The 16,450-nt window shown below is 44.4% G+C and overlaps 1 protein-coding gene across 1 annotated transcript in view; it reads left to right on the top strand.

The window, feature by feature from the left end:
- The window catches only part of LOC139652294 (electrogenic aspartate/glutamate antiporter SLC25A13, mitochondrial), a 48,069-nt gene extending 32,538 nt beyond the window's left edge, over positions 1-15,531 (top strand). Inside the window, exons 13-17 of the mRNA XM_071529311.1 lie at positions 4,874-5,014; positions 8,633-8,771; positions 12,525-12,683; positions 13,137-13,227; positions 14,419-15,531. Of these exons, the coding sequence (XP_071385412.1) occupies positions 4,874-5,014; positions 8,633-8,771; positions 12,525-12,683; positions 13,137-13,227; positions 14,419-14,584 (696 nt within the window). The 3' untranslated portion in view covers positions 14,585-15,531. The remainder of the gene's footprint in view (positions 1-4,873; positions 5,015-8,632; positions 8,772-12,524; positions 12,684-13,136; positions 13,228-14,418) is intronic.
- The last annotated feature ends 919 nt before the right edge of the window (positions 15,532-16,450 follow it).

Below are 16,450 nucleotides of genomic sequence, written 5' to 3'. Positions count from 1 at the left end.
TGGACATAAGTTTAGCTAGATCCCTTTAAACTTTACATTCAGAGTTTGGTTTAGTTAGCAATGCAATAACTGATCCTCTAGAAAAGGAGTTCTCAAATCTTTTCATCCCAAGGACTTTTAAATAGATTTAAACATCTATACATTTAGCCAAGGGCCCACATGAGAAAAGGTTGCAGATAGACTTCCATCTCAGAGAAAATTCTACTATTTTTAGATTTCGTTTAGCACATAATGGTGTATAACGGTATAGAGGTTTAGATAATTAAGCCTCCCTGCAGGTCACCTGACCACACTTTGTGAGCCATCGTTTTCCACTCAACATGGCGGTCTGTTTCATTTATAGTTGATCTATACAGCATCTATATGTAGGCCATTTTTTAAACTTAAACAAAAAAAAAAAAACACATCATGGTGAGTTCAGCTTTCTGTTGGTGCTTTACATTTTCACCACTACGAAAGCTCATTATGTTTTGCCTGAGCTGAAATGAGCGAGTCTGTATTCAACCAAAATGTATACACGTCAAATCTTTATTCAACATGTTTGCACCGGTGTGCACGTATTTATCTCATTTAGCTTCATTCAAAAATAAACATCCATCCCTACAGTCACCATGACATATTCCAGTGTTCACCCTCCCTCTTAAAACCTCTGCACGGTATATTCCAGCTGCCTCTCTCCTCCTCGGCCATCCTGGGTCTTCAAAGTGCACTGTGCTGAAACGATGCCGTACAGTACACAGACGGCGTATACAGTATCGAGGCTACATACCATCCCTAACTATGTTTACCTGTTTTCTGAGGGCCGCCCCTGTGACAGTTGAGCAGACAGGCGGGGAATGTGTGATCTGTTTTGAGGCCGGGAGCCACTGTTTGTTGATGGAACGTGTAAAGATCACACATGAAAGAGGGAGCGTGCGCACATACTGCACCTACTCACTCACACAGACAGACCTGGACACACACATGCAAGCAGGAATATGTCCATGTATGACGAACAGAAGAGCGTACAGGTGTGCACACACACATACACATACACACACACACACACACACACTCACAGGGAGGAGACGGAGACTGACAGGGGCTGCTACCTGAGACCCCCCCCCATCCGTTACCTGCTCCCCCTCCCATCCTAGGTTTGATCACTGAGCTGTCACAGACTACCCCCAACGCATGCACACACACACACACACACACACACACACTCTGAGTCTACCAGGCCCAGCAGCTTTAGCCTAACCAAATGAAAGAAGGTCTTTCACTCCAACCCTCTTTTGATGCTGATCACTAAAGCAGAGTATTTCAGAATACACAAGTCATTATAGGTTTAGGCCCACTCAGGCACACACAATTGACCTTATTAGTTTTGGGAATTCAGTGGCAAATACTTTTTATGGACGGTGAGAGAGAAAATTACTTATGTGTTAGATAGCGACTGTGTTTGTGTGGATTTGATGAAAGAGAGAGACAGGCCCGTATGAAGAAATGGTGAAAAAGTAAGGTAACTCCAGAGCAAATATACTAGAGAAATGCACCGCACTGTACTGGGTGTCAAAAATAATGGTAGCCCTTTTTATACGGCCCATATGGAGTCCTTAAAGTAGTGGAGTGATGTATATAGAAGCAGAGGGAGAGGGGTGGATGAGTGGAGAGGAGAGGAGTGTGGATGGATGGATTTTTCCTCTTTTCCTCCATGAGCCGTCGTGACAGCTCCTTTCATCCTGGCTGAGGCCCCGGTGTTAGTGCTGGCACTGCACTCTGCCTGCCTTTATCACACACACACACACACACACACACACACACACACACACACACACACACACGCATACAAGTCGAACCCTACTGAACCCTGTTTTAGTGAGTCTCCAGCCACAGCACATGAAATCTGTTTATATCATTTGGTAGCTGTGAAAGTGTTGGTTTGGACCACAGCGACAGTCTCAGATCCACAGCCTATAAAGCGTAAGAATGAAAGAGAGAAAGGCAGGGAGAGCGGGGGGGGGGGGGAGATAGTAATGTTGTGTGAGCGGTTTCAATATGCTACACTTAGCATCTCTCTGTCCCTCAAACACCTTTCATCTTAAAACAACTTCTTTCTCTCATTCTCTTCTCTAACGTCCCTTTTTGCCTCGTCCCTCTCTCTGCTGCGCTCATCTTGTCTGCTCTCCTTTTTTATCCTCTCCTCTCCGCCTCTTTTTTATATCCTCCTTTCCTTTTCTGCCCTCTTACATCCACTCCTCTCCTCTTCTCGCCTCCCCTTCCCTCTCCTCTCGGCTTTTCTCTCCATTCCCACCTCCTCCTCTCGCTCTCTCCCCTCTCCTCTCTCTGTAAAGCCATGGCTCAGCAGCATTAAGCCCCAGTGTGGGTTGCCAGGTCCTAATGATTATTTGGTAAGAACGGCATGCTCCGTTGACTGAGCTGGCTGGATGCTTATCTGGCGGTTACTGGCCTGCGCTTTAGGACTTAAGTTACACAAAATACTCACTGGGTCATTGCTGGGAGGAGGACTGGGGTAGAGAGAGAAACATGGAGAAAGAAAGGAGGGAGAGTTGAAATACAGTAATGCTTTGTTCATTTTCACTAGCAATTATTCAGTGTAAATCTCTTGCAATTTGCATGGTTGATTTTTAAGCTTTTGTAATGGCTTTCTTATTCAAGCCTGCCGTAGATTGTGAAAACATTTATCGGAGAATTTAGCGCACACACCCTCAGACCGGCACATGTAGCATAATTGCTGTTTAAGCATTCTCTAAGTACTAATGAAAGTGTGAATGGCTATTAATGGAGGGTGGCTAGTGGTTTCAGCTGGCACTAATCTATTGTTTGGCCTTAAGATAAGTACACTGCTGGCCTGTGTGTCTAGGTCCTCAAACTCTAAGAATCTCTGAAGTGCACACACACATACACACACACACACACAGGCAGGGCGCGGTGGAGCGTACATAAGGTGCTGACTTCCCAGGTTTCTCAGGATCACCTTGCCTTGTAATTACCTGGGGATCATCAGAGAGCCGCCGACGCTGTCACTCTATAATCACAACCCTCAACCTCTCTCCCGCCACCTCTGACATTCCCTCGCTTCTCTTGTTTTGACTTCTTCTCCCTCTGTTTCTCTCTCCCTATCTTCCTCTCTCATTATCTCACTCTGTTTATTTCTCTGTCTCTCTTCCTCTGTTCGTCTTTCCCTTTTTCTCTCTCTCTCTCTCTGTGTCCCGATTATCCAAAGTTTAGGAGGATTGTCCAAAGTTAAGTAGGAATGTGCTGAGGGAGCGGGAGGCGTTTGAGGGAGAGTTAAGTGCACAAAAAGCTCTCCCGCAACATCGCCAACACTGCCCCTCCTTCTCTCTCATGTCAACGCTAATTGTCAGCTCATCTCTCTGAACCATGTTGTTGTTTACTCTCCTTGACCATCTCCACTCTCATTAGTCTCCAATTGAAGCAGCCAACGCTCATGCTATTAGCCAGCATGTAATCAACTAGGTTGTTTCCATAAAACTAGTCATAAAGAGTTAGCTGTGAGCTATAGCAGCTTTGGAGCGGCAGCCCTCCTGCTATTCACAGCCTCTCATTTGGTCTGGAAGGGAAGCTGTAGCCCACTCTGCTCCGTTTTATTTAAAAAGCGGCTGCACACACCTTCAATGAGACGATCTCTCTCTCTCTCTCTCTCTCTCTCTCTCTCTCTCTCTCTCTCTCTCTCCTTCCCTCCTCCCTCCTTTCTCTTGGGCAAAATATGGTAACGCTTAAAATTGAGGGACGCTTTTAGCAAAAAATGCCCATGTTGCAGATTGGCGCTTGATGCCTTCCCGTAAGGCAAGAGGCGACAAGCACAATCCATCATTCATAAAGAAGCGAATGAAAGAGGGGAAAAAAATGAGAGAAACAACAACAAACAGACCAGGCCTATTTAAGACAGGAATGGCGCCATGGCAACCGATTGCTATCTAATTGCGATGTGCCGCCCTTCTGCGTGTAGCTGCAGTAACCACTGGCAACCGTAGAGAGAGAGACAATATTAAAGAAGATGAGGGAGATCGCTTGAGAGGAGGTCAAAGCAACAGACAGAGTGACAGAGAGAGACAATACTGCAAAAGAGTGCAGAGGAAGAGAGTGAGAGAAACAATTAAAGGAGAAAGAACATGCGAGACACAGGGAAGTCTTAGAGTGGCGGTCTGTCAGTCAGACAAAGCCCAGTTTCCGAAAAGCATCTTAAACGGTCTAAATGTCTCTCAGTACCAAGAAGCATTCTGGAAATGGCGTCATGTTCCATGACTAGACACAGTTAACCATTTGTCTCGCCACACCTCTACCCCAGCTACCCCGAACACATGAAAGGCACAGGGACCGGTCTGGACTTGCTGCAGTGTTTTTACCCTCCCCTCGCAAGTACAAGTTTGGAGAGCGGCGTGAAGTGAGAGGTTAGGGAGCGAGGCAGAGCCCCCGCGGGGTCTGGGAGACGAAGACAAACAGCTGACAGACTCGACTGCATCAGCTGGATTTCCCGCTAGTCTCCTGTACTCCCCTCCTCTCCACATGTTTGTTTTGCAGCTGGTTGCTGAGACTGCACCGTTGTTAAATTACGTCACTTGCACCAATTACGCACCACTAGCTGGGTCAGAGTAACATTGTCATTGTTGACTTTGTCATAAAGTAGTATTTTTAATTTTTTTATTCAACCAGGGAAGCTATATTGAGATGAACAGCTCTTTTTCAATTGAGCTTGGGCAGCACACACAAAGACTTGCACTAAACACAGAACAGACAAAATGGATATTGCTAGGGCATGCTAGTACGTTGTGGCAGCCAGCATACCAACAGGATCCATGCATAATTGAAATGTCCAATGAATTTTTGTTTTTCCTTTCTGTTCCTCCAGGCTGGTGGTTCCCAGGTGATCTTCACCAACCCTCTGGAGATAGTGAAGATCCGTCTGCAGGTGGCAGGGGAGATCACCACGGGCCCCCGGGTCAGCGCCCTCTCTGTCATCAGGGACCTGGGCTTCTTTGGACTCTACAAGGTGGGCCACACCTTCAGGGGGGTGGGGGTGTAGGTGTTTGCTGTATAGATCAATACACATTATCCAACTCATTCAGTCCTATCACAGAAGTGATGACAGATGGTGCAGTGGTTAGGAGATTCACACTGAAACGATCAAGTGATGCTTCTGAAAAGGCAAATGAAATGTGCTCAGAGCAACTGGACCACAATGAATAGGTGAGAGGATACAGCTTCCAAGGCGTCTGATGCAAGATCTGCAGTCAGGGGATTTCCAATTTAAAATTGAAAATCGGATTTATCTTTAAGTTAATGGCACAATTTTGTTGCAGTCAGTCCCAGTCGTCATAATGTATTTTTTGCTAAATTCAGCCCAGCTTTGTCGCTACCAGTTTAATTGGCAAACCATGGTCAGAGGCACAATATCCATTCTATTGTATTTTCATCAGCCACACAACTTCACAACAATCCATTATTTCTCATTACTGTTATGACTAAATCATATGCAATTTTTCTATTAACTATTGTAGAATTACAGATATTACCTTACCACACATCAGCTATCATTTAAATCAACATTTCCATGTGGTCTTCTATTCAAGAACAAGAAAAGGCACAATTTATGCTAAAAGCTGTATTTAACCCTAATTGCCATAATTGGCATTTTTCAATGGCACGGGGCTAAAAATTACAGTGCACTGTTTGAACATATTAGGATTGTGTGATATTATGCACCCCACACATTGTAAAGCAAGCGTGAAAGATTGCGTCATATTAGTGGCTGATATAGCAATATTGTTGTATTTTTACTGCATTTTCCTTATTCTCACAATCATTATCCTTCTTTGTATTCTGACTCCTAATGTCACCCTGTTCTTCACCTGTGGGGGGCACAGCAGACCTGAGAGGGCTGACACACATGGCTGACATCTTTCTCACACACACACACACACACACACACAGACACACAGCATTGTATACTACCAGTCCATTTTGTATCCTTACCCCAGGCCACAAGACGGAAGAGCAGTAGGAATGAATGAGCTAGCTGTGGCTACTGCTAATATTAGCAGCTGAACTGGCTAGACGGGGCCATTGGCCCTCAGGGTTAAACAGAGCATGTCTAATTAAATTACATCAATAAGCCCTAATGGAGCTTGGCATGAGAGATTCTGCTCCAACTGTAAACACAATCGACTGAGAAAATGTCAATCTTAATACCTGCAGCTGTATGAATTTGCCTCATCTTCCTTTTGTGCGTGCACGCTCGCTCGCTCGTTTGTGTTCATGTGTGTCAGTGTGTGTTCCAAATTCCAAATACTCAACTGTTTTTCGATGAGGGCCTGTTCTTAAGGCCTGTCCACATCTAGAACAACAACCATAAAGATAACTAACTATAAAAAGCATAATATTGTTGTAAGTAAATAGAATGTCTGTATTCCCACTACAATGATAACTATAAAAACACCCAAAATGATAACTATAACTATATTTTGGTTCAATCTCAGAGCTTTTTTTTTTGGATGCAGGGACAACGATTCAACTTTTTCAACCAATCAAATTAAAGTTGTAAGAAAGAAGCCGGAGAATGTGAATGCTTGAGCATCAATATATCCTTATAGTTTATAGTTATCTTTATAGTGATCTTTCTAGATGTGAATAGGACTTTGATTTAGATTTATATAGGGCACCCATTATTTACCATACTGGACCCTGTCACTTTTATTTCTTTATGCTTATCAGTATGCTGGCTGCCTGTGTGCAGAGTTTCTCCCTGTCTCCATGATCTGACCACCTGTCAGTGCAGACAAGTCACTTGCATGTAAACCTTTGGGTTCTGTTAACAAGGCTGTTAAAGAATGCTGAATGTGGTGCCTCCTCTTGTCTCTGTCTGCCTGTCTACCTGTTCCTGTGTGTGTGTGTGTGTGTGTGTGTACGCTCCTAATAGTTTACCTGTCTATGTTGGAGGGAGTGTGTCTCTGTGTGTGTGTGTACACATAGCTACTGTGTGTCTGTGGTCTGTGAGAATGCTGCTCAACACTGCCTCACCCGTACATGTGTGTGTGTTTGTGATTGTGTGTGTACGTGCGCGCATGCTTGTGCGTACACTTCTGCGTTCGTCTCCCGTGCTACGCACAGAGAGGAGACAATGTGCATTGAGAAAGCAGTAGCGGTGTTGGCGGTGGTGGAGGGGAGGTGGGGAGGAGACGAGCTCCAGCCTGCGAGCCCCAGACGGGCTGGCTCCGGAGGGGCTGCGCCCAGGCACAGAGCTGCCTTTGTCAGGGTAATTATCCTGACGCTCACCCTCCGCTGGTGGAGCTACCGGTTGGTATGGTGGCTAACGCACTAGCGCCACCAATCATCACTGGGGGAGAGCTGTCACTGTGGGAATATGTACCCAGATGATGTTCCATGTACGTCGGGTCGTTGTATTTAAATAAGTTTACTGGTGTGCACAGGCATGTGCTTGTGTATAGTTTTGCACTGAACATTTTTGTTAAATTAGATTATGCATTTCATCTTTGTGTGTGTCTATTCATGCACACATGTACACAGACAGACATGCTCGCACTCTCTCTCTGTCTCTCACCATTGACTCATAACCCAAAGCCATCTCTACTTGCCATTGCATTCCCTAACCATTGCATTCCCATATTAAGGCCCTTGGGCCCGGGCCTTGTGAGGCTGCCTGTCTGTCCTGCTACGATACAATCTCCCGGCTTTCAGCAGCCGCTCTGGCCCCAGCCAGCCAGCAGGAGGGACAGGCAGACAAGAAGTGCCAGAGGAAAGAGAGGGAAAGAGATAGCCCAGGTATCTGCCAATCCTCTGTGGGGGTGTGTGTGTGTGTGTGTGGAGGAACCGAAGGATTATCCCTCAGGAGTTAAATGAAGCCTGTCCAAAAACAGGGAGACCCTGCCCAGCTCTTTAAACGCCTTCTGTTGACTGTAGTTGCTGTATCAAGAGGGTGGCAGCGGGCCAACAGGCTAGAAATACAGCAGGAAACCCAATAGGCTTGATGATATGGCTTTGTTTACAGTGGCAGACAAGGAGCCATCTTCTCCTCCTTTCCCCCCCACCCTACTTTTTTTCAGTCAGCCTGTCTATCTTTCTCTGCTTTTTGTCTCACTCTCTAAGCCTTGCTCTTGTTGCTGTCTCCCTCACCTGCTGTTGAGGAGAGTTTGCAGAGATAGTTTGCATATGAAGAGACATAAATTGTTGAGAATTGTCTGGCATGTTGTGGTAGATATTTCACTCAGTAGACTCTGCCATAAGAGATTACGTTCCAGTGGAACTTTGGATGTACTTCTGTGGCAATAGCATCAGTTAATCCTAGAATATCTGGTCTGTGTATAGACAGCCAATGTTTTATATTGTGGTTAGTCGATCCATCATGAGAGAGCCCAGCCAGAGGTCAAGGTTTGAATCCCCCCAGCCCTATCACTCTCTTTCTTCTGCTCACTCTTCTTCCCCTTTCTGTTTACCTGTCTCTTCTTTTCTGTCTCTTCTCTTGCTCTCTTCCACTCTCTCTCCTTCCCTTTCTTCTGATTTTCTCTCTCTCTCTTTTTGACTTTCAACTCTCCACCTGATATTGTAACCTACATATCTCTCCTTCTTCCCCTCCGACCCTCCTCCCCCACAGGGTGCTAAGGCTTGTTTCCTGCGGGACATCCCATTCTCGGCCATCTACTTCCCCTGCTACGCCCACACCAAGGCTTACCTCAGCGAGGAGGATGGCACGATAGGGCCGGCCAAGATGCTGTTTGCTGGGGCACTGGCAGGTAAAATACTTCAATCCCCACCACATTTATACTCCAGGAGTTAAGCGATAGAGAGCTGGGATTGGGCCTAAAGGTAACATCCAGTCAAGGTAGTCTTGAGTTTCCGAATAACATTAGCAAAACAGTTTTTTTTGCCCCAAGACTATATCTGCAAGATCCCTGAGTAACAATCAGGCTCTGTATTTATCTAGAGCAGGAGCGCTGATAGTCATAATACCTGAGCAGGCATTTTCTGTGATTATGGGTGCAACAGGGATGCAGCTCAGTACAAGGCACTTACGCCAACTACTGTCAGAATTACCAAAGTACCTATAATCACAGTAAAGAGCGCCCTCAAGGGTATTAAGGCTTTCATACAATGGTGACAAAAGCATGAGTACTTTCTGAAATGTTTTCCTCAAAGTAGTGTACATACATATGTACACAGGAATAAGAACAGACGAAAGCAAGCAAGATGGCTATCTAGCCTTATTTTAAATATCCACCTATTGTATTGTCTGAATGGAAAACATAATAAATCTTTCTTGTTTTTATTCTGCATGAGTAGCCTACTACTTCTGGCTCCATTGGGACTGAGTGCAGTAGTCTAAGATAGAGTTGCGTTTGCAGTGTATTGTGGGTTTGTGAGAAGCAAAAGAGTTATACAATGATGCTCTATCTACTTGATATTTAAAGGCAACAAGAGGCTTTAAAGACCACACATATGTGCAGAATTTAATTGGAAATATTCATGGATTTGTGGGGCTAAGACAACCGTGTGCCTGTGCAGGCTTAGAGTAGAATTTCGTCTTGTAATCAGTCTTCTGGTGTGGCTGTATACAGGGTCTTCTAAGCTAGGCTACTGATAGCATAATTAACCTCAGTAGCAAACCTTGTAATCAGGTCTGTTAAAGGCTTATGCTTGTATACTTCTAATTGTAAGGTTTATAATTATACTTCTCAACAGGTCCTTTCCTTCAGATAAATTTTAACAGTATCCCACGTGTGTTCATTTAGTGTAAATGTGTCCCGCAGTCCCGGTTCGAGAACAGTGCCCTCTGGCGGGCGAAGCTCTTGGCCGGATGGACATAAATATTTGCTTCAGAAGTTACCGCTGCATTTTGGTCCTTCTAATGTTTTCCTACGAGCCGTGTTTACCAGAGCACAGCCAGCACATGTCCCTGTTGAATCCCTGCCTTGACTTCTAAGTGCCTCCCTCACCCAGTCGTGATTCAACAAAACATTTGAATGTCAAGATATGCTAGTCCCACCCTTTAGGCCACCGAAAGCACACAGCAGGGACAGAATCTTAATTTTGAATGGAGGTTCTTTTGAAAGAGATTAATGTCCCATGACGCCAGGTGCAATCATTTGACTCTTAGTTTCTTTGCGTTTCAGTCGTTTAGTCTGTAATCCCATTCTGCATTTGAATAGAGTAGCCTTAATATGGCTATATTTTCACAAGTTATTGTATCCATTACTTTTTCAGTAACAATGTTTGGGCAAGTGAAATTTCTGAGTGACTCACTGTGGCTATTGAGCCAAAAAGTAAATGTTAAACCCTGAGGCTTGATAGTTTGCCCTCTATATGCAGAGCATGAAAATTCTTGATGTCGTTGTTACTGGAACTACAGTACATCAAAAATGTGAACAGGGATGGTTGTGCCTTACGCAGGTCGGGCTACATGTTGACAAAGTGTTACATCAGATCTCAGTCTGTTCTTGTCCCAGCAGTAGCAGTAGCAGAGCCCAGGGCCTGGAAGCCAGGCTGCCTCTGACCGCAGGCTCCATGGCGGTAGCTGCTAATTAGAGCGCTGCTCGGTGATTGGGGACTGGGGTTTTGGAGCCCTGTTGCAGGGAAGCGCCTCGGCCGCCTGCCAACCAGGCCGGGAGGGAGAGTTTCCAATCCTAATATATTGTACATGCAGATACACACACATATGCGTGCAAGCACACACACTCGCACTAACAAACACGTCCATGTGCATACTTTATGCATGCCTTCCCATTTCACACACACATGCATGCACACATACATACACCCCTGTTTGTATGGGTGTGCATGCAGGCATTTCGGTGTGTGTGTGTGTGTGTGCCCTATAGGTTAGTCATTACAGTGAGTAAGCAGGCCATGAGGAGCAAAATAGCCACTGATTATTTAACAAGTTTCTCCTCTTCCTGTGTGAAAATAGGATCTGGACAAGGCAGAGTTTTAATATTTGATTTTCAGAGGTTTTACCTTAGAAAAAACGGCAATAAAATGGCCCAACACTCCCCTGCCAAGTTAGAAGGGTTTGGAACATCGGTGTAAAAGAATTAATATTTATTTTGAATCCTCAGAGATGTGTCAGTAGCGCTCTTTTTTTGACGTAGAGGCATGGCGCAACATGGAAAAGTCATATAAATTTTGCCTCCCCCCTCCATTTTTACTTTGGTTTCTTCCCACAAGACTGGCAGCCATGGCCCGCAGACTCCAAATTGAAATCAAGTCCATGATGTCTTTATTTTTTTCGTTAGTTCGAAACATTTATCATCCCCTTTTATACATTTATCAGCGGTTACAGCATTTTGGCAATTAGTGCTTTACAGTCAGCGCAGGAAATTGAATTACACGCTCAGTTTGTACAGCATTATTTGGCTGAGCATTACTCTGGTCTCTGAAGAAAACAGTATTGGCCATCTCTAACTTCCCAAGTTCCTTATGCGAGGAAAGACTTCTGCAGGGAATTTTTATAGAAGAAGAAAGGTTAAATAATTGATATTTGAGACTGTGGTATCGGTAAGATGCTCTTTACAACTTTGAAATGACTGCATTATTGGTATTATATGCCGCTGTACTGTTACTGTTCAGTAATTGCCATTTTCTTCCACTTTGGTGTGACAGATCTTCTACAGCAATTCTACTTCAGATACCTTATTCTTAAACTTTCTCCCTCCACATTTCCCCAAAACCCACAGCAAACTTCCTCATCTCCTCAGTCTAACTTTCTTACTTACCTCTCCTCTCCTCTCCTCTGCTCTGCTCTCCTCTCCTCTCCTCTCCTCTCCTCTCCTCTCCTCTGCTCTCTCCTCTCCTTTCCTCTGCTCTCCTCAGCGCAGGTGGTCAGTCTCCACCGGGTGCCAGTGTGCTACCTAATGCTGAGTTGATCAGGGGGCTGAATAGCTCGTTTGGCTGTTACAAAAACCAAGAAGTCAGAGTAAATCGTCAAGAGGGCAGTTGATGGTAATGACCGAGCCATCGATGATTGAGCCCATTCATGGCTGAAGTGGCTGGAGTGGGGGCTGCGCAGTCACTCCCTTCAGTCAGCCAGTCACTTTCACAGGCACACGGGGCACAGTGTGCATTGCTCTCATTACCATCCATTGTCTGGCCCCTTTCAAACGGCTGTAAGAAAAGAGGGGGAAAGAGGAAAGGAAGAAAAAGGCAGAGATTAAATAATGGCTTAGTTGGCGGTTTTACGCAGGGCTGGCAGTACCGATTGGTTGAGGGTGAAGTAGGAACTGGTCCCTACTTGTGTGTGTATGTGGCAGGCTTCCTGCAAGATGACCAAAGGATCTAATGTGACGTGTTTTGAAAGAAGGAACAAAGAACGATAAAAACTCTATCAGATGCAGTTACGATGATATGCCGGATTTCAATCAAACGCTGCTTTACACAAATCATCTCATTTGTTCCTGGCTGATGCTAAATCCATGCTGTATTTAGAGTCAAACACACCACATTGTGCAAAAAACACAAGACACTCCTGACTACTGAATGATTCTCCTCTCCAGGCATGCCAGCGGCCTCTCTGGTGACTCCAGCAGACGTGATCAAGACCAGGCTACAGGTGGCGGCGCGTGCCGGCCAGACCACCTACAACGGCCTGATGGACTGCTTCTGGAAGATCCTCAGAGAGGAGGGGCCCCGCGCCTTCTGGAAGGGAGCCGGAGGTACGCTCACTGAGGCTGATGATGGTAGTAGTGGTGAAGAGTAGGAGGAGTATGGTGATTACAAATGTTTGAGTTTGATCTTTATTGTCCCAAAGGGAAATTGGTTATGCAGTCAGGTAAACACAAAGGTAAAAACAAAACACTGTAGATAAAAACAAATAAGCAACAGAATCCCTAAAATACGATCATTTATCATTCATAAAACAGTCCAGTGCAAAAATGCAAAAGAGCAACATTTTATTGCTTTATGAGCCAGTTAATCTGAGTAATAGAATAATCTGGGTAATAGAATAAATACACATATTTGTGTAGACTGGTGCCCACATTGTCTTTGTGGAAAAAAGTCATGCTATTAAGGATTAAATACAGATAGAAACTGTCCACTGTTCAATAATAATTATAATGATTGTCATCTATGAATTTGAATAAACTGATTTGCGCTCCCTCCTGTAGCTCGAGTGTTCAGATCCTCGCCTCAGTTCGGAGTCACGCTGGTGACCTATGAACTCCTGCAGCGGTGGTTCTACGTCGACTTTGGCGGACAGTAAGTCACCATCTACTCTCTCTCTCTTTCTTTCTGCCTTCCATCCGGCTTAGTTGCCATTTTTTACCTTAAAGTCATTGGTGTTGCTCTCAGAACCCAAGGCTGAAACTTCGCTGATTCCCATAATCTAACTTTGAAATGACGATTCAAAATGTGCCGACATTTCTGACGCTTAATCGTAGTTATTTCTCACACTTACTGTTTTTTTATTTTCTTTTTTAAGACAGAACAGCCCCTTTAGGTACAGTAGGGTTAATTTCAAGTGAGCTGCTCTCGGTGGGTGTCCTCCCTCCCCCGCCAGAGAGAGAAATGCCACAAGACCAAAAATAATTTCAGAGCACATCAGCTGACAGACTCAAGCCCTCGCTTAAAGCTCTGGAAGTGACATTTTTTCTCAAACAGAGTCTCACTGAGCCGTGATGTAGGGCAGACAGAATCAATTTGACTTGTACATGTACTTCCCCACTTCTGGGATTGAAATTAGCTCATTTTCCCTCCTCGAAATAGGTCGGTCTTAGAGAATAATTCACTCCTTCTCTAAAGTCGAAAAGGTCCAATGGGGAGTGGAAGCGGAGAATTTCTTACTCTCACCAAAATTAAAAATGTTTCTTTTAATCCACACTCTTTTCTGCTGGTACAGTACAGTTTATGTATCGCACATGCATGTGTCCATTGGAAGCCGCAGTAGATTTACGTAGCTTCTCTTCCCAAACGCTCACAATGAAACCAAATGAAATGCAGATCCAGTGAATGTTCTGTGTGGTTTGGTGTGGGTTGATCTGTGCTCTCTTGCTGTCCATGTTGGCAGTGTATCACAGGACCCAGCATGAAATCAGTGTGGGATATTCATTTAGTTCTGCTTCTACTGCTTTGGCTGGGGGAATGTCACCCTTTCCCACTTTTAATATTCGATTAAGATGTTTATTTTTGTGGTGAACATTGTTGAATATGAAAACTCTCCTCTGTCTGCGCACTCTCACTTTCTCCCCCCACTCGGTTAACATAATGTCTTTAACTTTATACTGTGTAACCATCTGACATTTTCTCCTGACTTTTTACTTTTTCTCACCTCTCTTCCATCCCCCTTTTTGCCTTGCTTTTTCCTCGTCCTCCTCTCCTCGCTCTCTTTCGCCCGCTCCTCTCGGCCGTGTCTCTCTGGCTTTCTTCTCCGTCTCTCTCTCCACACCACAGAAAGCCGGCTGGCTCGGAGCCCACCCCCAAGTCTCGGATCAGCCTGCCGGCGCCCAACCCCGACCACATCGGAGGCTTCAGGTTGGCCGTGGCCACGTTCGCTGGCATTGAGAGCAAGTTTGGACTCCATCTCCCACGCTACACGGTGCGGGTGTCGGCCCCCTAAACCGCTCCCTCCCTCTGTACACGAATGGAGGGGGTGAGTGAAAGAGAGGGCTCGAATGTTTTTCATACATAACATGCACTGATAGACACCAACTAGTCCCTCGTTTGTAGAATTTTAAGTTATTTATCAATGTTTTACGTTTTAAAGACATAATCTGTGGAACCTTATACAGTATATGGTAGTCTGTACGCAGAGATGTTGGTGAGCGAGCTACTTAGCACCAGTTACTTGAAGATTTATTCTTCATAGGACTGGCGTGCAGTGTTTGTTTTAATTTACTTTGGAGGCCGCTGTGATTGACATTGTATAGAATTGTATATTGTAGTTGTTTTTCATACAGTGCAATTGCTATATGCACACAGACAGCACAAGGGCTGGCAGAAGTTTAAAAACACCTAGACCGCTTACTTTTTGGAAAGTAATATCAATAACTAGGTAGCTGCAGCTGTTTCCAATGTCTTCCATTTGTCGCTTTATGTTCAAAAGAATATTCCCTATGGTTATATATTTTATGTTAAATAAGAATAATTGATCAGAAAGTAATATAGCACACATCATAATATATTACTCTACTGTATATATGAGAAAACCAGAGGCATATTTTCATATCTATACAGCTTTTTTTGGTCTTGCGTTGCTTTCTCAATTATGCACTAATTTGATCAATATACAAAAAATATGACCAAAAAGCACTTGAATGTAAAGGAACAGTGTGACGTACTGATTGTACACAGTGTTTGCTGTCTAAGCTTGGTTTCAGGTCTAAATGTGCGCAGATGTTGTAGAAATGTTCATAAGTGAGATGGCACTGACTGCAGTTCTGTAGTGTGTGTGTGTGTGTTATGGGCAAGTATTCGAACTTGTACAGTACAGAGAATGTAGGATGTACATTTGGTGTGTACTAATTGTGCCTTACTGTACGTATGGCAGCAATATGTGTACTGAGAGTAAAGAGAGATCTATCTTAGGAAAAAATGTATGTGTTTTTCTTGAATTCTTCATTCCCATGCTTTGACCGGATGGATTCTTGCTGACTCAGACATGACAACAAGCAACAGTTGAATGCAGTGAGGGGAAAGCAAACCAACAGTTCTTCAGCGACGCTTTAATGGTAAACATAGCAAGTTGAACAGCGAGCACTCTGCATTACGATATACCTCTTGTTAATCATTACAGTTCATGAAATAATACACAGTAGTAGCTCTCTGGAGTTCAAAACATGAGACAAAGTGCTAAAACATACTCTTCCACTTGATTCCAGTTCTGACACTGAATGGCCCTGTAACATTGACGTAAAGCAGTTAAGCCCCACAGCGTATTATTATAACGTCACCATATTATCTTCATGTTTATGCATCTGTAATATCCCATAAATGTGTTGCATGCAGGCGTAATACAGAGAAAGAAGCACAACATAAACTGAACATGACATTTTGTGAACAGCGCTATTCTATGGACCCTGTTTTATTTTTACGGTAGTGCAATGCATTGTTACAGCACACTTATCTTCATAAGGCTATAAGACTGCCACTTTTCATATAGGCTCACGAGTTGCAAGCAACACATCACCTCAAGTAACTGAGCAAATAAATAAGGGCGGACAAATAAGTCAACAGTTTACCCATTAATAGACCGTTTGCATTTACAGGAGAGCAAATGCAAAAATACAGTACGAGAAAGCATGTCCCTGTCCGGACGAGACGGTTACAGTACATAATGTGAGAGAAATGAAGGGAGGAATGGCTGAACTGAGGGAGGTGGAGAAGCTCATGCTACAATGACACCAACAAAAGAGCGCTGGGCCTCTGACTGGGTTAGATCCCGCGGTGACGCCACCCCCTCCGGTTTGGTTTTGGCGGTTCAGTC

Source organism: Centroberyx affinis, unplaced genomic scaffold (assembly GCF_046629955.1).
Source record: "Centroberyx affinis isolate AG114_WGS23_722 - 3 ecotype Tasmania unplaced genomic scaffold, CSIRO-AGI_Caff_v1 ptg001778l_1, whole genome shotgun sequence".
NCBI lineage: Eukaryota > Metazoa > Chordata > Actinopteri > Beryciformes > Berycidae > Centroberyx > Centroberyx affinis.
Note: the sequence above shows the minus strand (reverse complement) of the source record. Positions and strands in the feature narration are given on the sequence as shown.